Below are 25,377 nucleotides of genomic sequence, written 5' to 3'. Positions count from 1 at the left end.
TCTTATACTGTTTCACATGAACAAATACAAGTTATTGTCGATGACAATTTGAATAAAACAATTTCTGACGTGTTCGTTCTGGTCCTGCTGTACCATTTGACGCGGAAATGTTATGCATACATAGTCAACACATATCCATCAAGTTTAATAGAAGTTTTGAATGCAGTAGACGATTATTTCAGTGTTTAATAGGTTCTTGAAATCGGTTACGATCAGTTTTCGGCTGTTTGAAGATGATCTATGAATATCCTATTAAGGGCAACAAATAAGACCGAGACCTTCAAAATGTGTTGCTGTTGTTATTACTCAATAAATGTCATGGATGCTTTTGCTTACGGTAAAGTAACAATTCGTATAGCGCTATTAATCTAATTCAAATACGTCGCTCCTCAGTCCATCATCTCTGATTCATATTACCATTTATGTCAGAATCATGACTCTGTTATTATGGCATATAAAAATTGTAAATACTATCGAAAGAAATATGCAAATAAATACCTTTTGTACCATGATCGATCCGATTTTGTACTAATTTCGTCTTTATTTCTATGAACTTCTCTTTCTTAACCTTGACTTTTTGTTCTGATTTTATTAAGAGATGGTCAAATTGTTTGTACCTTAATCGCACCCGTGCCATTCAAACTAGTAACCGTTGGCTGGTACAATTCATGGTACAGTTGATTTTGATATCTAGTAATGAGTAAAGGACCCCATTAGGTCCCGATGGAAAATGAAATGATTCTATGTCAAACTCTGATTTTGAGATAAGGTTTCTAGACCCATGTAGGAACTGCCAGATTTGATGGTCGGGTGAACTTCGGCCCAACATTGCGTTGCCCGCCTTTGACTGAACAAAGTTCATCAAGGCTGGAGTTAGGCATACAATTGATCTACCAAGAATGGGTAGTTTTGTCAGTCCCAGACCTAGACCAAAGTTGACTATATTACCTTCGGTTGATTAATCTTGGACCAGCTTTGGGTCAACTTAGATTGACCAGGGACTTATTTTCTATACTTAAATTCAAATAAAATGATATCTAGAATGATTAAATCAATNAATGATATCTAGAATTATTAAATAAATATTGTAATCTATATTTTATTTTTTATTAATTAAAGAGATATTAATTACAAAAAACTGTATTTGAGCGGACACGTGTTCCGCCATTTCATACGTGGGCATTATCAACGCGAGACTCGCGAAAGTTTTTTGTGGTTATTAGGGGCGAGTCTTCCTTTTAATTTTTAACTGTTCAAATAGTTGATTTTATGCATATTATGAATGTGTCATGGCTTCGGACCAGTAGTAGTAATGCACTCTGCAAAAATGTAGTACATCTCAATGCTATTGTGGACTTATACTGTTGAAAAATGAGGTGTAACGACTCAGTAACCTATTTTGATTTTTTGTATATTTAACGATCATCAATTTTACTTTTTTCCGACAAAAGGCAACTTTTGTTGCAATTATTTTAGTTATATTTTAATATTTCGTTCTCCCTGGTTGTAAAATCGAAAAAGTTATGCAGTTCATTTTATTTTTAGAACTCCTAATTTCTATTCTGTCACTTTCTAACATCTCGCAAAATATTTACATTTCTAATGTGGAAACCAGTCCTACCTAATTGTACATAAAAGAGTTATTTCAGCATCATTAACTTAACTACTAATATTATTAACTTTTATTATTATTATTATCAAAATTTATTTGATGGTTTATATATATGTTGGGGCTAATCTCTGAGAGTACCAGAGTACTGAACTGATTCTAAAACATTTTTAACTTCTAAAATATACGCTATACTTTATTTTGATAACAAAAAGTTTTCACTATATTTATTATATCAAATATTTCAACTATTCCAACAGTAAACAGAGTTATATCGCCAAAAACTCCTCGTAAATTGCTTTTTTCGAGCGATCGATTCAGCGTATAATTTAAGATCCTATACTGTCGGTTAACTATCAAAGGTTCAAACTATGTATCGATCGCCGCTTCAGGCATACGTTTATAACAGTATGATTGCGAAAGTCAGGCAGGCACGGGTCGCTGGTGCGTAATAAAGAACAAATAAGTTTGACAACCCGATTAATTTATTTCTTCGACGATTGATTATCAATTTTTATTAAACACTTCCATTATTTTTACTTAAAAATTTCCATCTTTATTAAACAAATTAATATGTAGTAATTATCTAAGCGAATAATAATTGCTTAATTTTCATACATAGTTTTAAATTTCCATACTTGCTACATAGTTATTTGTATGCATTAATTGATTGATTGCGTGGGAGTAAAGCAAGGCATTAAATATTTATGAATTAATTACTCCAGTTACATAAATAAAAAAGGTGTGGGTTGTAGGTAAGAATCAACCAAATTTTAATTAAATAGTAAAACTGGTACTGCGTGTCTTTCAAATTGCATCATTAGGTACTTTAAAACGTCTGCAAAGAACTACGTTGATTTATTTAAAGACTATATTTAATGATTTAGTATTATTCAACGCTACAATTATTAATAGAAATACATTTAACTGATTGGTTTTGTGTAGCTTTTTTATTTAAAATTATATTAAGACATTTTTCTAGGATTCATTGAATATTTGACGGTTTGTAATATAATATTACAATGAATATGTTGACACACTTTAACACTAAGTTTTTCGTGCATCAAGAACATAAACAATTCGAAAATATGGAAATAGCATATCGAATATCTCTATTACTTAATTTTATTGAAAATTAACTCGGGATTTTTAAATTACTCAATCGCATAATACTTAATTTAAACAACTTGTAGAGTCCAAAAATCTGCAACAACAAAAAAGAAGTGACTTTAACGTTAGTTATCGTAATAGGTGCACTTAGGGTTGCCACCTGTACCTTATTATAAAGTATTGTACTCTATTTCGATTGTGCGTACGTTATACTTTACAAAACATATAAAGTACGCAAAAATACTTTATTTAAGGCATTAAGTAAACATCGTAATTCTGTAAGCGAATATTCGAAATTCAGAGTATTTTTACATCAATAATATTGCACAGAAAAATGGCAAGCCATATTTACGGAACAACCTAATTTCCCAAATCTGTTCAAAGTAGTGTTACTTTTGCTGTCCGTTCCGGCCACTTCAGCATTTACAGAAAGAGTGTTGTCTGTTATGAACGCAAAGTGGCGGGACGACAGGAATAAAGCTTCATTAAAACTAAATAAAAATTAACTTTTAGTTTACTTAAATCTTTATTTGCCATGTTTAGAGGCTACTCAAGAGCGAGGTGTAACAAAAAATATGTTTTTAAAAACAAAAAATTAAGTAAGCTTTATTTTTATGCCGAGTACTTTTTTTTGAACCTTTTAGTCGAGAAATACTTTATGTAAAGCCTGAAAAGGTGGCAACCCTAGGTGCACTACTATTGCTGCCTTCCACGAATCCTTTGGATTTTTGTTTGTAATATAAAATGTTTGTTTAGTTTAGAATGGAATTTGTTTTACCATATTCTCTAAACCTAAGCTCTAATAGACAATGAAATTTTTAATGATACACATTGTTTGTTCTAGATTCTAGGGCACTTTCTATTCTAAATCCATGATTCAGTTATAATATGTCTAAAGTAAATTTCAATTTGGGACATAGTGTATAACTAATTGTAATTTCGTAAATGTTTTGTCGAAAGGTTATTCTAGAAACGGTACTAATATTTATATCTGTCATTCAGAAGAAAATTCACTTTACAGAAGATTAAGCATTCAATGGGCGATCAATACATATGCTTAGATATAATCTCAAATCAAAAACCAACTTTTACGATTGGTTATTAAGCGACACGTTAACTGGTAAAGACAACAGCTAATTTGTTATTGATGTTTCGTTCTTGGTTATACGGGACGTGAGTTTCAATTTGAGAAGCATTCAAATTGCGTTAGTTTCTCTTCTAAGCTTGTACCTATACTTAGATAAAAATGTTTCAAGAACAACCGGTAAACTTTTCCTCATACCTTCAACTTGACCGTCAATCTTTGCTAAGTCGATAGCTCCACTACTATCCAGCAGTCAAAAATAGAAATAAGGAAACATTCTAAATCAAAAAAAAATCTACAATAATTTTGGGGATTGAATTGTTGGTCCATTACAATTTCAAACATCATACCAGACACCAGGAATAAGAAACTGATTGTCATAATGTATAAAATGATACTTCATATGCAAACAACGATCAAATATTATTGTTAATCTGATTTGCACGAAATGGTACAACACACCCACTGGTGGTCTCAATTATCTCATTGCTGTAAACTTCCGTAGTTGACTGTAAAATTTTACATTACTTTTGCACCTACATAATGTAGTTTGGAAAAAAAAGTGCACGCTTATAAATAATAATCTGTTACAGTTATCTTTACAGTACCGCGTATGTGTGCCTTGTATGGTTTAAGAATTTTATGTTTATCACGTTTGCTTCATACAGTTATAAATTTAATAATTTCAGTCAGTCGATAATCCAAGCTCTGATTCTAATAACATTTGACAGTAATGTTATAATTCTCTGAAAGAAGGGCATATATTTATATACCAAAAGCTTAATCCTAAATAAAAAATGAGTATATAGTCCCTCTCCCTAAACAAGAAATCTTTCTGTCAGGGATGAAAACGTACCAAACTACTGGAGAAAATCACATAGTTGAATAAAAACTCATCTACATATGAATCAAATACATGTTAATCCATATAAAATATGTACTACAACAATACATAAGTAAAAAACATTTCCAGCTGACAGATAATTATTATTGGCAAACGCATAGTTTCCTTCTAGGTAAGTATATCAACGTTTCAAATCGCAATTAAAAATTCTGTTGAAATTCCTTGCATACAAACAAGGGCGTGGTCAAGTGTCCTTTTTGTCATCGTTGTAGCACTACCATTTAATTACCTGCAAGTTTCAACCACAGATTCACTGATGTTGCAGTGAAAGTTTTTAACTTTTTAATATGTGAATCATGTACAGTTTGACCGTTAAAGTTCAAATATAAAGAACGATTCAGTTTNCAAACTACTGGAGAAAATCACATAGTTGAATAAAAACTCATCTACATATGAATCAAATACATGTTAATCCATATAAAATATGTACTACCTATATAAAATTGTTTGAAATGGAACAAAAACTGTTGACATAAAATTGTATAATTCTCGATTTCAAAATATTAAAAAAAAATGACAGGCAAATTTTTTGGTGAACATCTTCAACAGAAAAACGAACGATATTGAAGATGCCTTAGTGAATATTTGGACTTTTTACATTAACTTTTATGTAACTAATTGTAACAATATATGACAATCGCTAGAGAAATTTGACCCTTTAATACATTTTAAAGGAATTTCAATTACTGTAAATATTCACGTAAACTTTATCTTACAGTGATATCGATAATAATTAGTCTCCAACCTCATACCGTATATAATCATCTTTTAGTAATGTGATCTAATTAAGAGAAAGGAGAATTCCTAATAGATACCCAGAATTAAATATGATTTAACGAATTCTGAACGGTTATATTGAAATGCATAAAAATGCAGTAACCTTGAAACGATTACACAATTAATTATCATAACACAGGTGCATGCAATGCTATCTATTAAATAACCACAACATAGTAATTAATAACGCATGTCTGTACGAAGCTATGAATGGAATTTTAATGTGCCTATGACATTGAAAATATAATCAAATAAAATCAAAATGCATCCTTATTTATATATGTACGTCCATATCTCCAAAGATGCCTCACGAATCATAAAATAATTTTTGTGTGTGACCCTTGAGGATGCTAGGTCAATGATTTACCTTCGAAACAGGAAGCAATTCTGCCGTTTTTTAAAGGTACCTACCTGTGTATTGATTTGAGCAACTAAAACTGAAAGCGATTGTAAAGATGATATATGAAAAAATTTCTCTACTTCTAAAGATCTAAAGGAAATGGAATAGAAGGAAGTAATAAAATTGGTCGGTCACGACAACACTTGCAGGTCAGTGGCCACCTGCAAGGAGAACGTTTTTTTTTTGCTAAAAGTAATTTTGTAGCCTAGAAAACTTTAAACGATAGATTTTTAATTTGTACATTTCTGTAGGCCTGTGAAATAATCCATCCGAAGTCCTCTGCCCTTACGATATTTATTACTTTGTGTATATCTATTGATAGTAACAATGTATGAATTCGTCTGATGTTATTTTAGAACAAAATACATTTTTTTGTCACGTTAATAGTAAACGTATGCCCTATCGATTCGACAGCACGTTTGTTCTTTTGATAGCCGATAGTATTAAATCATACAAAAGAAAATTTGCCAGAAACTTTCAGGAAATATTAGATCGGTAATTAAATCAAGTCGATTAACGACAGACGATATGACTAGTCCATAAACGAGAAGTTAAATATAAATGCACGGCGGGATAAATAAGGGATTATTAATACGAATAAGTAAAATAAATTTCTTCAAATTCGTTGTTTATTTAAATCTATTAACTTTGGAAATGCTTCCTCATAATTAGAATATTTCAAAACTGAAATGTGCAGCCCACCTCTAACAAGTTCAAACCTTCGAAAAAGGTTACTTATTGATTAACAACAGTTTTGGATAAGTTTATAAATAACAAAATCAGGAAATGCAAAATAGTTAATCAACTTCAATTGAAATTACTAAACTACTGGAAAGTATACAATTAAAGAACTGTCATGAACGAAAGTCAGAAAATAAATAAAAATGACCTTCAAATATAGATGAACTTTATTCTTATGTTAAACTGTGAGAGGACAAAATTTAAACAAACAATTACTATGTTTCTAATAAGGTAATAAGTATACAGTAAAGTTTTTACACAGTATTTACAAAACAATTATCTATTTATAAATCCTTGTAATTTTACAGTTTCTTCGAGAGTCATTATTACGTTTACTCTTATTATCATGATGTTCAAATTGATTTATTAGAATCAATTAAATATTGGTCCGTATACATTTTTTTATACCCCTTCTCCGAAATTACGATTTTTTATTGATTTCAAGGACAAAAAGGTAAAGAAAATTCCTCAGATAAGAAATCGCTTTTAAGGCGAGGGTGAAAATCACGCGGAAAATGGTAAAATCCTTCCGGAAAGTAATGTTGCGCTTTCGTCCCGGAAAAATCGCACTTTTAGTAAATTTTTACTGTATTTTAATTCACTTTGTCTTGTGTCTCCATTAAAGTATCCCAAAGAAAACATATATAATGATTGAAACGGAAAGGTGTTTAATTAAATACAACTAATAAACATTATAAAAATGTACTGTTATCTCACGATTACTAATAACATGAAAGTCATCAGCAATTGTGTCTGGGCGAAGTTTCGATGGTCCACTATGATAAGGTAATTGTAAGTGTGCTAGAATATTTTGAAAAGGTTATTTTCCTACAACATTACATATATCATGGAACTGTGACTGTTTGGAAAACCGTGGTCCCATCGAAATTTTTGAACCAATTTTTTAGGGTAGATTTGTTTTAATGTAAGGGGCTAAGGGAATAACTAAGATGGCCGCTTTAGGGGGGCAAAATTTGGAAAAATTTTGTCGGCTTCAATTTTAGTTTTGAAATTTTTCTCAAAATATTATTTCAAGCACTCTGAACCAGAATATATTCAGTGTTCAAACTTAATTATTTATGGTAACCATAGGCAAATACTTAATGGCATTTATACATTTTTTTTTAAACTTGAATTCGTTTATAGCCAATAAGGTAATCTAATAACCATAGTTCCTATGATTATGATATAATAAATTTTTAAATATATTTTTTCAATGTTAAAATTTGTAATATTTCAAAATTATTTCAATGTTTCTAGTGTAGAAAATTGCATGCAGTGATACATTTTTTTCTAATTGAAAATAATCCGCATTGATTTTCAAAATATTCTACCACACCTAGTACATCACCATGGACTATCTATTGAACCCATTTCGAACCTTCACTCAACTACAATTGCCTATGGCATCTTACCAATTCTGTTATCTACCCAAACCTAAATTTCTGGAGTAGTTTGTCCTAAAAATCTCCTGGTGATGAACTTATTTATCAGTACATTCCTTTAGAAACAATAACTAATAACATCAAGGGTAAATTAATAAAATATCTACAAATATGGAACTTATAGTTAGTTATAAAATTTTAATCCATACTCGGTAATTTCTCTTTTAAAATGAAATGAATAATAAGCTATCTCCTGAGGTCTTTTTATTCAGTTTAGCGTATCTAGCAAATAGGCATCAGAAAACCAGTCTATTTCAAATGAAACTGATTCGGCAAATACTCACGTCAAATTATAATTTATATATACAGCAATTTAGTAAAGTATATAAAATTCTTAATTACTATTTTTGTGTTATTTTTTCCTCATCGCGGAACTGAGCCTGCAATCATAATTTATTTTGAAAGGTAGTAATGGCGACGACCTACTAGCTGACGTATGGCTAATAAAAGGCAATAGCATGGTAAGTGACCAGTATTTATGAGGATGAATTGTTACATAATAGCATTAAACTGGCAATGTTCCATAAAGAGAATCCTCTATCTGTATACGACGTTCGTCATCTCGTCCGGCATTGTATGAATAACCAATTAAAACATTTTTGAACCTTTTGCATAATCGAAAATGTGTGTATATCAAGTAGGTATCTACGAAATGGACATTGCTTCTAACGAAAGTGAATGTACGGCATTTCTAAGGACAATTACATTTCTATTGACGAACGACAAATATGGCTCAAAACAATGTTTAATTTAACACTTGTTGCAATCATATCTCTCGCGTGTACTATATTGTCTACTTTCTCTTTCACAAAATCAAAAAGCTTCAGATTACTCAATATAATTCAAAGAATTTAGAAAACAATGAAGATTTAAAGTTCTTATATACGCCGCCACTGTAAAACCATTTCAAGCAAAAGCTGCAGATTATACACCCGTGAAAATTCAATCATTTTCAGCCAAATAGTATGAGCGTCCCTTTAAAAGCATTCGGTAGAAAAATATCTTAGGTTCGTCAGTGCAAAGTTCATTGATTTATTTTCTTCATATCTTCCCCCATAAAGTACGTAATCGACAAAAATTAAGCCAATAAGGGTTAGTTTTACTGATTTTTATGAAACCACACCGACGTTTCGCCTCTACATGCGAGATTTCTTCAAGGCTACAATAGTAGGTATTAAATTATGTAAATCCACAAAAATTGCAACGACAAAAACTAATTTTATAAAATGAAATCGGGTCTAGTCAGCAATATTTTTAAGGGCGGTACTATTTACTACCGATTAAAAGACTACTGACTTCAAAAAACAAAAAATGAAAGCAATTGCACAAAGTAATAGACAGCAGGCGGGAAAATAAAAAGCCAATCGCTGTTTAAGGTCTAGTTTACTTAACTGAACATTCCTAAAAAAAATATTAATAATAAATTAACTAATTTCGACACATATATAAGAAAACCGGAATTATGTCAATAAACCAAGTCGTTATTTTAATTGCTTTTTTTAGATTAACTTATTCCAAAACAAATTTGTTCCGTTAATGTTATTTATAGTAGACAAAAATAAAACTAAATCAAATAAAAAAAATTACTAAAATTTACAAATGACTAACACAAACTCTGGTCAATGAAGAAAATCCCACGCAATAAAAATGTTATCGTATTTTGTAATTAAGTAATTAAATCCGTATTATAATCCGTTAATCAAACAAGAATAAGTGTGTTGTTTGTTGAAAATGGGTGTGGTAATTAATTGATGGTCGAAAATGTCGTGTCATTTGTACCAAATTAACGCCGAGATTACATTGAAATTGATAAACTCAATCTCCATAATTTAATCCTGCTATTAAGGATTAAGGATATTACTTCTGCGGCTAAAAGTCGCAAACGTAGGCAGGTATTATTAACACATTATAAAGTGAGATACAGTGATTTGATATAAACATAGCGCCATTTAAAGGATAAATTAAATACCGAAAATATATTTTTTTACGAATGTAACTGAAAATATACCCATAAGCATATTAACATCACAAACGTGTCTAGATCTATTCCACCATACCTCAATGAGCAATATAGCAATAAAATGTATTGAGGAGTTTAATTGTAATCTCCAGTAGTATTATTTATGAAAAACAGACATGAAATCACTCAAGGGATTCGAAGCTCTTATTAGGGAAACAAATCTGAACTTGAATGCAAGATGCCCTCCATTTTATACTATACATTTGGATGCATAAGAAGAATTGCAACAAATCAATTATTGAAATTTGTTCAGTAAACCTAAACGAACAACAAATGTTACTGTAATATAAAAAGTTCTCAGATTTCCTCAAAAAAAAACTCTCGCATTCAATAATAGTTAATATCTTAACGAACCAATAAAGATTATTATAGTTTTTTGTAGCATATCGTTTATGAAAAGAGTTATTATATCATGTGTATTAAAAATTCACTGGTGCTAAGTTCGCTGTCAAATCCACGTGCAACAGTTGTTATAACAACTTGCTTAAAAAGACACAACATTGGGTCACTTACTGTGATGATCATCTTCATCACTACTAGCGCGCTAGAAGTCGGCAGCAGTTCAGTGTCTACAGTCACTCGTCGTTGACCCATCGTCAAAGTTCACTCGCTTTCCTCGCGACTTCTAACTACAGTTGAATAAGACGTTAGCTGCTGGGCACTTGCGTTGAAACACACGACTACGGAGGCACATAATAGTTGTAACCACGTTGGCGACGTGACCCCGACACTGTTCCACCTTCCTTGGGGGCCGTTAGTAAATGTCCGGAAGACGCGAAGCCCACGGGGTACCAAATAAATGTTGATTAAGTGGGGTAAATATCTTTCTGGTCAAGTCCGAGTGTGGTGATCGAGGCGCCCGGCGTGAACCCTGCGCTACCGCGGGACTTGGCCGCCACGCTACGGACATGAACTAATAAAGAAGCTTATGTTTGTTACTGTTACCTCCGACTTGGATGACGCGGAACGAATTAATGGAGACGATAGGTTGAGGAACACGGCATCGAGCAGTTTTAGAAAGTTAGTAGACGAATTCATAAGTCGAAATGTAAAGATGACATCGTAACAAACGACGGCATTTAATGAGGCAGTTTGTTATTATTAATGCAGTATGTGAATGAAATACGCAAGATTAGTGGATCACAAACCAGCATTTTTGTAAAATCTGGTAGAACCTTGGCGTGTGGAGACATCAAGAAATTCGCTGCGGTGCTTTCTGATTCTTTCTCCGCATTTATTGACCAATATACTCATTAATTATCTAAATGTGAATAATGAGAACCACTGGAAATGTTAATGGTTTAATGGACACCGATAGTCAGTTGTCTTTTTAATAAAGAAGCGATTACTAACTTATTCTTATTATAACACATATATATTTACAAAGCACCGAAAGTTACTCATTATTTTTTTTTTCTTATATTTACATATCATAGAAACATTTTTAAGTCAAGTAAAGAGATTTGTTTGTTTTACGAACATAAAAAGTGAAGGTAATTAGTTAAAATGAATAATAATTGATTTCTGACAGGAACTGTTTTTTAGATACGGCTTTAAGATTTGTATACAACTTTTGGAGGTTTTTTATTCCATAGTGCCGGTTATTTTAATTGCCAAGAACATATCTTTTCAATTATCTACTCCTACAATAAATAGAGTAATTTAAGCCAGAAGGACAATTGCCAATAGTTACACCTGTGATAATTGGACTAATTTAATAGTAGTTATTTTACCTGTACGTTTGTCAAATTCTTTGTTAACTGAAACAACAAATTAGGTGTCAAATAATCAATCAAAAACTAACCATACACAAATTTTTCATTGTTCAGGCGCCTATACTCCACGAAGGATTTTAAAGCTTCGATGAAAGCGTCTACAAATATTCTATAAGATACAAGCAAAAGAACAGCTTTTTCTAATACAAAATGCAAATACATTTTTGATTTGTTATTTCAAATGTAAAATACAAAATAGATTTCTCTTTTGTATTTTAAATGCTAAATGTAAAATACGTATTTTCAAAGTACTTATTCNCCTACATTTACTTAAGCATGAAACATTTTTTAAGAAAACCTTGCAGGCATTTGCTCATTTTTTAAATAATAGACTTTTTCTACACTAATAGTGGTGTTTGCACTATATCACCAGCTGCGAAGATTAAGTATGACTCCTATTTTTCTGTTTGAAGTGATTGAGATATAGTTTTTCTATCTTTATGCTATAGTTTCTTTAGATCAGCAACAAATAATTCTTCTATTTGCATCTTGATTTTCCTTTGTCACCGTTTTAATTAGAAAAAAGGCGCTGATGAGAAAATAATTTGTTTAGTGTGAAAGATCAGAGCCAAAATAGGGTTGCAAATAATTTTATTGATGTAAAATCACCATCGATCATTTTATATCAAAATATTTACAACCTCATTTTGTTTCCTATATTTTACACATTGTAATAAGTGAAGTTTTTCGAATCGTTTTCTATGAATTTTGGATTATAGGCATTTATTAGCACACCACAATATCTTGTAGTTTTCAGTTTTACACAGCTGGCGTATATCAAATCGATATTGTTTTGTGGATTGTTTTGTCGTAATTCATAGAATTTCGTAGTTGCTTGCTAAAGGTACGATAAGTAGTGATTTGGCAGGTGCTGATATCAATTTGGAACTTCAAAATTCCATGGATCATGACATTGAACCCGTAAAACAATATCGATCAAATATTGTAGATTATTTTACTGTTATTTTCAATTTGAAGCTGACGAATTTGTCAGGCAGGTATAAATTCTACATAGCATGCAAGTATATGACAATTTAGACTCTTTCTATCAACAAACTACTTAAAAAGTTACATGTAATTATGAAAACATAAAATGTAAAGAATGTGTAAGTTTCTCATACATTCCGGGGGGGGGGGGGGTAGCACCCTCAAAACTCTCCCTTGCGATCGTGCCTACTCGTCTAGAAGTTTTACTCCCGCCTCCTGGTGTAAAACGTCTCATTTCAACTATGGCAAAAATGCCAATCAAATTTCAAAGTCTGCTTAGTTTGAAATGTTTGCAATATTCTTTATTTGTTAAGTTGTTTTATTATTGAAGGGTCAATGTTATTTGCATCACCTCCAGATCATAGTGAAACGCCAATACAGGACAGTTTTCAATTAAAATGTACCTTTAATAGGGATTTTTGTTTGTACAGAATGAAACAATCGTTTCCTTCACAATTTCCTTTTTAAAGAAGCAGGACTCATGTATCCTTATACAACTATACAGCTGCCTCTGTATAAAATGTAATTTATTTCGCTCTGCATACTTATATGTATACTATATGCTTCTAAGCATTCACAACTTATCAAGAGTTGATACTCTAATTATTAAATACGAATGTGCAGCAATACGTAGCTTGGGTAAATTGTGGAATATTTATGATTTTTTTTCATTTACGAACAATAGTGATTACTTAGACCTTGAAAAACGGTTATTGTTATAGAAAATTGTTCCGATAGCATGTCGCTGTCTTTTTTTCAATGAGGCATTTTTTTAAGTTGTCTATGAGATAATTTTTAACCTACGTACTGTCACCTGGACCGATTGCCTTGTCAACAGTAACTAGAGTATCAAAGTGACCATGGATAATTGATTTACTACATCAGATTCGAATAATGTACTATAAATATTTAACAGCGAAAATAATAATTAAACCAGCAGCTTTTATTCGCCAGTTGTTATTTTTATTGCACCATAAATTTTTCACGAACTTGAGCAATACAATTAAAACATTTCCGAAAAGGATTTATAATTTTACTTCATAATTACATAATTAATTAACCATTATACTTAAGTATATAATTAAATGTTATAGTCAATAATCAATAATATATTAAATAGCATCTTTTAGAATTATATTATTTGAAGATCGAATTAGTTATAATCAAAATTTGAAAACTTCTTGCACGTCTGCACGAATCGAGTAAATAGATAAAGTACATCTTCAAAATTCTGAGACCAGAATTTTGCCTTTATATAATTTTGTTTAAGAAAATTGATGAAACAATAAAAAAATAATCAGATTCAACCTCGCGAAGCATTTCATCAAAAGTTATTTTTTTAATGTTTTATTTTAATTTACAAATGTTGAAATAAATAGGACGCCTATAAATTTCCCATAAGCTTCATTTCTACTTTTTCGATTAGTGTTGAATTTAGTATGCACACCATTTTTAAATGTCCACACACTAAAGTAATATTTGCTCTTTTTTTTCAGCAGTCAATTAGCGTCAATAATAACAATATGTGACTGTAATTCATAAAGAAATGTTACATAAACATATACATTTTTATCTAAATTCGGTATTTTCAGATATAGCTAAGCAAGTATGAATCTTAGACACTATGGATTCTCATACCTTCTCCTTTGTATGTGTTCCTTCTTTCATAAAGAAAGAAATCGTTTTAGTGCAAATTTTTTCAAAACCTACAATCTCGCAGTAATTCTCTTTTAGAAACATTTTAAAATCTTTTTAAATCATGATAGTTTCAATTTATGTAGCTTCAGAAATAAAAGAACACAATAAATAATTTAAAAAATCTGAACATTACAGGGACTACGTATTTCATCGAAAATTTTTTTAGGGGAATCTGCCAGGGATTCATGTTTGCTTTTGGGCAGGAAACCCCAAAATTAATAACCACATTTTCATTACACTTACCCGATGTTACGCCAAGTTATAATAGGCTCATTTAATGTGCAGGGTGTTTTTAAATAGTCAGTAATTCATGAGTTTACTATTATAGCCTAGTTTCTCTCCCATTTTGACATGTTGCGTCAATATAATGAATAGAAAGTTAAGCTAATAATTTTATAACACATCTTTCTGTCTCAACACGTACGTACAACAGTCCGTTTGTTTTAACGAATTGTTACGTATGTATATGTACATCTACCTAAGTTTAAATTCGAAATAATGTCAAGTAAACAAAAGTGCAAGTGGTAATTTCACTGTACACACCTAGACCAAACTGGGCAAAAAAACGTTAAGAAATATTCACAAAAAAGATCAACATCTTTGGTACCACAAAATTTCAACACAAGATACATAATTTAGTGCAACTACTTATGTACTTTGTTGTTGAAATTACCGAAAATGGTGCAGAAGCATATGACAAATTATATGACTCAAAATTAAAATGGAAAAAGGTCACTTTTTTTATAATGTACATCAATAAAATTTATTGGGCAGAACATAAGAATAGACTGCAAATAATCATTAATGAGTCTTACAATTTACATTTATATTTGCCTACCCTATGTCAATATTTTTGATTGATATATTCTTTTTATTTATAAACGCTTCAATTAAGTGGTACAAAGTTTTGGTTTAACTCGAAAATTGTACGTAAAAACATATCCACACTGATGGTCGAAAGGGATCAAAAAACTGCAAATGGAACGTCTTCAAATGTTCATTTAATGAACTCATAATTAGATCGATAGCTTTCTGTAAAATCGAAATGTGAGAATGGAGCGGTGTAAGATGATTTTGGGAGTTTCTGGAAAACATTAAAACGCATATCAGGGTTAAGGGTTAATATATACTATATTACCTAAATTAATGCAGAATATTTAGAATTGTATGAGAAAATAGACTAATTGAAGGAATACTGGAAGATGGATCAGGCAGACTATGAAGCAAAGTACAAGACGATGAGTGGGAGGGAAAAATTCTGAACTCTTCCTATAATAAAATAGGCCTTATAAGAAAATTATGCAGATAGGCAAGAGTGCGACATATTTAAATAAAATGGTAAAAATAACTCACATTCAATATGTTGTAAAAAAGCGATATAAGAAATCAAAAACAAGAATCTGTAAACTTTTTTGAGGAATATAAAGGTGATACGGATATGGAGAATTAACTGACTGACATTTAAGGATGTTTGGGAGGTATGTCAAAATGCTACAAGACAAATAAAAATTTGGAAGAACGTTTCTCATTCAATTTTAAAACTCCTGTAAAAATTACATATCGATTTACTAAACCGTTAAAAAGTTACTGAAATTTTAAAAAATTGTAATTTTACACGTCATTTTATGGAGATTCGTTAACCGAACAGATTAAATTTATTTTTATTAACAGAAAAAAGCGACCAGAAATTTCAAACTTTTATAATGAGTAACTTGAACTCGGGACAATCACTTTAGCGTAAGGTTATTCAAATTCACTAAATGGTTATCGAGGAAAAAATGAAAAATTAGCTGAAAATCTCGTTTTTACTTGATAATATAATGATAATATTTATAATTGTCTGAAATAAATGCAGTTTTAAAGTTTTAATTATTACTTAAACATATTAAAAAGTTTTACGCTCATTATTAATAGAGATTGAAACTAAATATTTTGTTTCGAAGTCGAAATCAAGGCATATTCACTGCCAAAAGTCAATTAAAAATTTTCCATATTATTCGTTATTTCTTATTTTATTCGAAGTTTTTGGTCAAATTCCAAATTTTCTCTCAAACCGTATATACACTTTTTTTAAGTATAGATAGTATTTATTTACCTCATGATATGCTGCAAAACCTAATTAATCACGAATTTCTAATTTTATGTACTCTTGTCCCCGATTGTCCGATTGTACCTCCCAAACATCCTTAAAGGGTGACAATACCGGTAAAATGTGATCTTGAGAGAGCGTGTTTTCTAGGTTCAGAATTCCTTTAAAAGAAATTGTCTGTCAACTGTCTCTCTAATTACTACAAGTTAAAAGCTAATTAATTAAAAAATTAATTTTGATTTGTTGCAGTGTACATTAGCAGTGGTAACGGTCGTCATTTTATTTAAATATGACTTTGACCACACTTGGTCGCTAATTAGTTACATTAACTTTATAGTAGTTCCGTATTTGTCATATTAACAACAGGAGGCACGCCTAGGGAAAGTTTATGGTTCATTGAAGGGCACTAGAAGGGTCCGTACGATGTAAAACTATCCGTGGTGGGTCAAATGAATATTTATACACGACCTGTTAACAACAACAAAAAAATTGTAAGCTTGGCAAATTTAATACTGATTGCGTCGACAAAATTAATCCCCTACTACTCCTTCGCATTCTAAATTACGATCCGTTGCAACTGTACCATGACGATAAATTTATTTTTTCATCATTTATCAGATCAACACAATCATAATTTTGTGTGTAAACATTTATAGATCGGTGTAGATAATATAAAACTCAATATTAACTGAAATTAAAAAGTGGAGACGAAAGAAAAGAAAACGCCAAAAATTTGGTTAAACAGCGGAAAACAAGAAAAATGGTGAAAAACAAAAAAGGGTATTAGAAGAAAAACAAGGTTGGAAAAACTTGGAGCAGAAGCTAATTCATAAAATTTAGGAAGAAAATAAAATAAGCATATAAAGAAAATGGTGAAAAACCTGAAGAAGAAGACAAGTGAAAAAATATTACAGGAAATGAAAGAACGATTAGATGAATATAATGAAGAAGGCTGTAACGAATGCTTTGAATCGGGAAAGATCAACCTGAAAGCAGAACTAAGGAAATGCTACTAGAGAAGCTAGAAATAGAAAGAAAGGTAAAAAATGAAGAAAAACGGGCATTTCGTAAGGAATAAGAAAGTATATGAGGATAATGATAGGAAAAGAATGTAAAGATGTTGGCTTGGGACTCGGCGGGGGAAAAGAATAAACACAGGAGCTTTTGGCAGTTTCTGAGGGGATATGACATCAATAATATTAGGTGAAACGTGATGAAGATGTGAGAAGAAAAGTAGATCGTAATTATAAATGGGTTATATCTGAGATAATAAAGACACATAAACTGGGTAGGACTAAGAGAGGGGTTAAAAAAAATATTTTGAAGGGAAATGTTGAAGAATTAGATAAGGAAGTGGTAACGATAGAGGGGTTGAAGCGGAGGGAGAAACAATAGGTGATAGCATTCGTTTATTTCAAGGGGGAAAAAAGTGAAAAGCTAGAGAAAATTAAATAAAATTTAAAAATAATAACGTAATGACAGTAGGTGATTTCAACATGAGAGTGGGAAAGAAGGGTGTTGTTTAGTTAGAGATGGGAAAGACAGTAAAGGAATGTTTGTATAAATAGGCATGAGAAAAATTAAATAAAATTACTAGATTAATTTACACTGATCTACAGTTCTGTTTTTGAATAGTTATAAGCTGTAACTCAACATAATCATTAGTAAGAGTGTTTAATACAACTATTTTACGGAATTTTCAGTTACAGAATCATATTGTGATGTTGCATATTTATTATGATATGTTTTTGACGGGAGTGATCATTAAAAATTAATAGACGAATGATCGCGAAAACCTTTATCAAGGCAATATTTTGTTGAACCAATGCTAGATAGTTTCAAAAATTGAACAGTTTTTATTTCAGCAGATTTTACATGAGGTATATGTAAATGTATAAACCTAGACCATAGAATTTTTAATACTTTGTCGATATACAAAATTTTGTTGTTTATTCGTGATTGTTTTATTATGTTTGAAAGATTTTTTAATCACAAATGTATCCAGCAGATTGAATCGCATCCAACCCAATGACCAAAGATTGAAACTCCTGGAAATATTTTGGATATATGTGAGATTAAAAAATCCTTCAAAATTAATAAAAAAAGTACAAATGGACAACAAAAGTTTATTAACACCACATGAGTTAATGAAGAATTAAAAATTTGAAGATCTTGATTTATAAATTTATCTACATTATTATTGTGTCTTGACAAAGGTTTAACGAGATGAAACAGATGCAAAGTAACTCAATAGCAATAAAATGTGCTACATAGTATAAATAATACGTAGGTTCACTTTATTAACTGCAACATATAGAAATAATAAAAACACTGCTTGTGAAAAAGAATTAAATAAAAAATATTGTTAAAACTTCATGCCATTAGAAATAAATATGACAATTTACAAATATCACACTTGAATTATTTCTAGTTTCACGATGAACACCTTCAACACCGGAAAATGTTACAAGAATTCGTGATGTGCAACTAGGTAAGTGTTTATGGTAACTTGTTTAACGTATTTACGATCCTTTTTGCATTTCGATTTGCATATTTGCCTATTGTTTGTAACGAGACTTTTGCCAGAACATAAACCTGTCTATACAAAGTATATGTCTGCTTTTTGTTTACCTGATTATTTCAACTGACAAGTACTTTACTTTTGTTGTAATTAAGTGGTTGTGGCAATGATATGATAAGATACTATCTACAATACCTAGTTGGAAATGTATCCGAAATGCCTATTGTGTTTCTTAAACATTGAACAGTACGACAAGTATTGTTTTAATAGAATCAGTTTTGTAATATCATAAAGATTTAACTATTTCTTGTATACATATCACTCCTTCTTAGTGATCTTAATATTACTGCTAACTTAAATAAAAACTAATTCATCTGTGAGTAAAATAAAAAATAACAAAGATTAAGTTAAAAGAAATAATTTAACGAGTTTATAAATTATATTGTGGATCTTGCCCTTAATCTTAAAAAAGATTTATGCACGTCAAGTCATTCAATCAACTGATAATTTTAATAAATGCAAATAGTAAAGGGCACAAATAAAGTCTGTTAGAACATCCAAAAATTAACAAATTTAAAAAACAAAGTACTTATACTATTAAAAATGACCAAATGGAGTGTAATAATCTCCTAAAAATGACCAAATGGAGTGTAATAATCTCCTAATTTTCTTCACTCCTGTCGTTTGCCACCTATTTAAGAGATTTTGTAAAAAAAAAAATATTTAATGGTGACTACTTTCGACTGATAAAGCTATTTTTGGCGAAGCATATGTAGCAAGGTAATAAAAGTTTAGTGAAATCCTTTGAACTATATTTTTTGTCGATAAAATGCATTTTCATCAAATAAAGGTCAAACCAATTTAATTTTTAAAAACATTCTTTTGTAGGAATAATCTCGCAGCAAATTATTAGTAATCAACAAGTGCACATTTTAAATGATTACAGAGATTTGATAAAACATTTAAAAAGCTTTTAGTTTCGTTATAGGTACCAAAAATGCTTCACAAAGATTCAACAGAAGTTTCTTTAGTTTAAATTCTATTATGTAATTTCCCGACCATCAAAAAATGTTTGAAAGTACTTGTTCATGGTATTTTACTTTCTCAACATATATGTATAATAAATTTTGAGTGTATGTAGGTACTGATCTACACCTATATGATGCACCCAGATAAGGTTAGTCACGAATAGTTGCTGCAATTGGTATTTCCGTTATTCTTTCTGGGTTATTACATTTACTAGCGCAGCAACGAACACATTACGTTGGTCATATGCAAACTGCACTAATTTTATATGTAGAATCAATCCCTCTCTTAGCATGATATGATAAATGCTAATTTTTTCTTACATTTATCGAAATATGTTAATTAAAGTCACGGATTCTTAAAGCAAATTATTTAATAAACAATGTAATAGCAAGGCGTATATACAACTTTTCGAAATTGATGATACAGAATTTACTTTGTTATGAATTTAATCAAAAAAATAAAATGGCAGCAAAGAACTTTCCAATACATTTCCCAGAATTTACGTAAAGTTACAACTTTCCATTTATTAATTAGCAAACTTTTTTGAAAGTAAACCTTTTTTGTATTATTTAAAATTCAAATTTTGCAATAAACATTGATTAATTACATAATTACATTAAAAAGAAATAAATAGGAATGGTAAAAATTACTTATGTTCCTATTTTAAAAGATAATAAATAATATATTAACGTCCAAATGTCCAATTATTAATGGGCACCCTATCATTTGAGCATACGATTAGCTAATTTATATATATAACTACTTGAAATAATTAAATTTCAAATTTCCTCACATCCATATGGAAGCTAATCTGGAAAAACAACCTAGACAATTCCCACACAGCTAAAAATTTACATGATGGGCCTTTTTAAGAAATTCATTTTTTCAATACTAAAACGTCTTAAAAGTTATTACATTCGATCAACGATGGGTCAAATCAGATTGAATCATATTGTGATGATGATGAAATGAATGTAAAGGTGTTGGCTTGGAATTTGGGGAGGACAAGGAATAAACACAGGGTCTTTTGGGAGTTTTTGAGGGGATATGACATAATAATATTAGGTGAAACGGGGATAGAAAATAAAAATAATATAGATGTGAGAAGAAAAGTAGATCGTACTTTTAAATGGATTATATCCGTGATAGTAAGAACAGAAAAACTGGGTAGGACTAGGAGAGGGACTACTGTAGGGTTTAAAAAAAATGTTTTAGAGATAAATGTTGAATAATTGGATAGGGAAGTAGTAACGATAGAGGGGATGAAGCGGAGGATTAAAGAATAGGTTATATCAAGGAGGAAAAAACAAAATTAAAGAAAATTTAAAGATAATAATGTAATTACAGTAGGTGATTTTAACATGGGAGTAGGAGAGAAGGGCGTTGTTCAGGTAGAGATGAGAGATGGGAAAGTCAATCAAGGGATGTTTGTATCAATAGGCATGAAAAAAATTGTATAAGATTATTAAATTGATTTATAGCACTATACAGTTGTGTTTTTGAATAGTTGTAAGCTATAACAACATAATCATTACTTTAAGAGTTTTTAAAACAACTATTTTACGGAATTTTCACAATTACAGTATCATATTGTGATGTTGCATATTTATGACGGGAGTGATCATTAAAACTTAATAGACGAATTCAATTTCTCGCAGAAACAGTAGCAACTTTGTATAAGACATTTTTTAAACATTAAATTGTCCATTTTTGTAAGTACATTAATTACTTTTGATGTACCAAATTTCACCCCACTCCTTTTCTTTCCCCTTCTTCCACAGTTAAAATCAAAACTGAACACAAATCTGTTCCACCGCGCTTGGGTGAAAATGAATATTAAAAAAATCTGCCAATAATTTCATTGCAGAAATCGGAGACTGTGGAAAATGATTAATTAAACTAAAAGGAGATCAAATTATCACTACAAATTTATTGCGGTGGATACCTGTTTCGCCCACTTCCTGCAGGTGTTATCAACGCGAGACTACCTCTCATTAAGAAAATGGACGAAACACGTGTTCGCTGTAATCAATTTGTAAACAATGGTAATTTAGCTGAGTCTCTTCTTAATTTAATTAACAATTTCATTCTTAATTAAGGTTAGGTGTATTAAAACATAGATGTTCACTGAAAAGATAAAAATAATTAGCCATTCCTACTTTTTGATTTATTGAAATGGCATTTTTTTCATTGTAATTAGTTTTATTGTGACACTATAATTGTCGACGTGATTTTGAAAATGGTCATATTAGTTGTAACGCACAAATTACAAAGTTTCAGATCGGCTGCGGCATTCTTACAATAAGTATGTAATCAAATTCATTATTTCTTGGAAATGGAACATGACACCCCACCAAACATGCGCCAGTTATTAATGATAGGCACATAAAATTATATAAATATACCTATACCTATTTTCCCATTTGTATTATTAACAGTTTATTACCAATTTCTTATAATTTCCACATGTACTCAACAATATTAAACGTGAAACAGTTATCAGTTATCTTATATCTATTAACAGGAATGATAAATAGAAATAACTTACCGAGGAGAAAACGCTTTCCACCAAAACTATTCTACCATCGGTGATCACTTACTGTCCGAATTCATAACGTAAATATTAATGTTCTTTCATATAGATGAAGTTCACAATCCGCGGGCTAGATTTATTAATATTCCACTTAAAACGAAACTTAATAAACTGCTTACAATATATTCATAAGCTTATTCATTCCCGAACGCATTTGGTCAAATTAATACCTACTGTCTACTTTTATCGTTTTTACTAAAGGTCATACTCGGGTCATACAAATCACAACAACTTGGGCCTGGACCGTAACGAATATTTTACCTATTATTTAACTGAAAAACAAAATTGTATACCATCTCGAGTAAAGACAGATATCTATTCCTATGTCGCGAGAAAATCGCAGATACCAAACAAATTAGATTCGAAAGGATTAGAGTTACATCCAGAAAGAGGTTGCGGAAGGGCCATTTTAAAAAACTGTATAGTATAGTTGATGTTGTTTCTGTAAACTACTGCTACTATAAGTATTTCTGCTTTTTTAACATTCAATCTGAACACGTTGTGGTAACAAGAAAATACCACGATGCATTCAGTTTTCATAATTTTATAAACGATACAACGCGTTTTGACTTTTTTATATTCAATGTATAACTAAACAAATTAGATTTTGTTAATAGAAATTAAGTATTAATTATAAGTTTACATGTCTTTGAATTAAAAACAAAGTAGTTTGGTAAAGTCGGCTTTGCTTTGTTGCGCATGCTCATGCGAGCAGTTCTGCATGAATTGCATTTTGTAACAAGCTTCAATTACCTCCGTCCGCCATGTTAAATTACGGATATAACTCAATTTTAAATTTCTTTTTTGAAAAAATATATTTTAGTGTCGCGAAATCTATTTTATTCATGTGTATATTCGTTCGAAATGTCTTATATCTTACGTGTTTTTAACCTCAAATATAAAGAAATACGCGACAGTGTGTTTTTTTTCGGTAGGTATATATGTACATTCTTTACTTAACTTGTATGCTTGCAAAATTAGTGTGATCAAACAACTATAAATCGTATTATTTCTAGTTCATAAAAGTGTGATAGTGACCGTATGTGAGTGAAATATGGTATATTCAAGAAAACCTCTTTGCTCCTATCCATTGGTTCTCACATTACCATTTTCCCAAAGTTATTACAAGTATAATGGATTCATCAAATAAGGTAGGATTTTGAATTCTAAATTTCGCTCAAGTTACTTATTTTAGTAACAATCTAACTATAAATGGAAAACATTTTTAATCTCAGAAATTCTGCGCTTAAGATTAATTTAGTAAATTATCTAGCAACTGATTATACGTTATGGATATGTACGTGTGGCTTCAGGTTTAATTATTTAAAGTAATTAAGTTTCAAAATATTTAATAAAAATCCGAAAATTTAAAATTACATGACCAATAAAATACCATTATATTTTTAATCATTGCGCATGCTCATTTAGACAAGTTGGTAACTTACTATTGCAACAATGAACTAAATTAGTTTAACGACCGCACTATTGTTGATGGTGGCTGATAGGCTTCATATTTTAAAGGTTCGGTTTGCTATTAGCAGATTTAACTATGCATATTATATGAAACATGTGCGGTTTACACTTTTAATTTTGGTTTTCGGGTGTATATACGACTTATGATTCCTTTCAACCGTATAAAAAAATGGATACAGTTTTATTACAACTTGACCGCCATTTTATCGTGTTATTGTACATGAAATGATATAGTATTTGGTGATGTGTCTTTAAGTAATTGTAAATGTTTTTGTGTAATGCTGTGATGTTTAAAGAAGTTCTTGCGAATTCTGTATTGTACATCCGTTCCTGTTTTATTAGAAAACCTTCCACACCTTCTGAGTAAGGTAGGATACCACAATTAATTTTAATCCCTGCAATGAATAACTGTTTCTGGTGTTCAACTCATATAGGGATGGTTGTGAGATAATTTTAAGACCTTATTAGATCTCAAATTTCTGACCAAAAACATAATAAATGTTTTTGCTAAATTAATATGGTTTGTGTGCCTATCAGGGCCTAATACATGAAATATTTCATTAGCAGCAAGTACACACTAGATGGCGATACCCTGTCTGTACTTGAATTTACTTACAAAATTCTTTTCTAGCATAGCAGCTTTGTCTTTTAATGGTATTAAACACGATACAATTTAAATCAATTTAAAATTTAGCCAAAAAATGAAACATTAACATCTTATAACTTTTTATTATATTGAATGGTATAATTATTATTATCAAATATAATAATGCACTTAATTTAAAAAATATATAACATTAAAAAATAAAAATAATGGCAAGTTACATTATCGAAACGTGTTAATAAAGAATAAATACTAATAACAGTTATAATACTTATGAATCATTTAATCGCTCCTCAAGACACGCAATTTTCTATATCACATTCATATTGTATTTTGTTGGTTCACTGGAAATCGATGAAAAGTATTTTTATATCATATTAAATATAATCATTAATTAATTATTATTATTATTGTGGAATATCTTATACATTTTAGTTGTGCTAATCTGCCAAGTAACAATAATTTAAGACTGCTAGGAAAACTATTTATTTTAAATAACCATAAATACAATGTTGAAT

The 25,377-nt window shown here is 30.3% G+C and overlaps 1 protein-coding gene across 1 annotated transcript in view; it reads right to left on the bottom strand.

Annotated features, from left to right (window-relative positions):
- LOC108745041 (protein spaetzle 5) overlaps positions 1-22,993 on the bottom strand; it is a 30,466-nt gene extending 7,473 nt beyond the window's left edge. Inside the window, exons 1-2 of the mRNA XM_018481081.1 lie at positions 22,738-22,993; positions 10,604-11,003 (exon numbers count right to left, since the gene is read on the bottom strand). Coding sequence (XP_018336583.1) covers positions 10,604-10,684 — 81 coding nt within the window. The 5' untranslated portion in view covers positions 10,685-11,003; positions 22,738-22,993. The remainder of the gene's footprint in view (positions 1-10,603; positions 11,004-22,737) is intronic.
- Between the last annotated feature and the right edge of the window lie 2,384 nt (positions 22,994-25,377).

Source organism: Agrilus planipennis, unplaced genomic scaffold (genome assembly GCF_000699045.2).
Source record: "Agrilus planipennis isolate EAB-ADULT unplaced genomic scaffold, Apla_2.0 scaffold39, whole genome shotgun sequence".
Lineage (NCBI taxonomy): Eukaryota > Metazoa > Arthropoda > Insecta > Coleoptera > Buprestidae > Agrilus > Agrilus planipennis.
The sequence above is the reverse complement of the archived record's forward strand: the minus strand, read 5'-3'. Positions and strand labels throughout refer to the sequence as shown.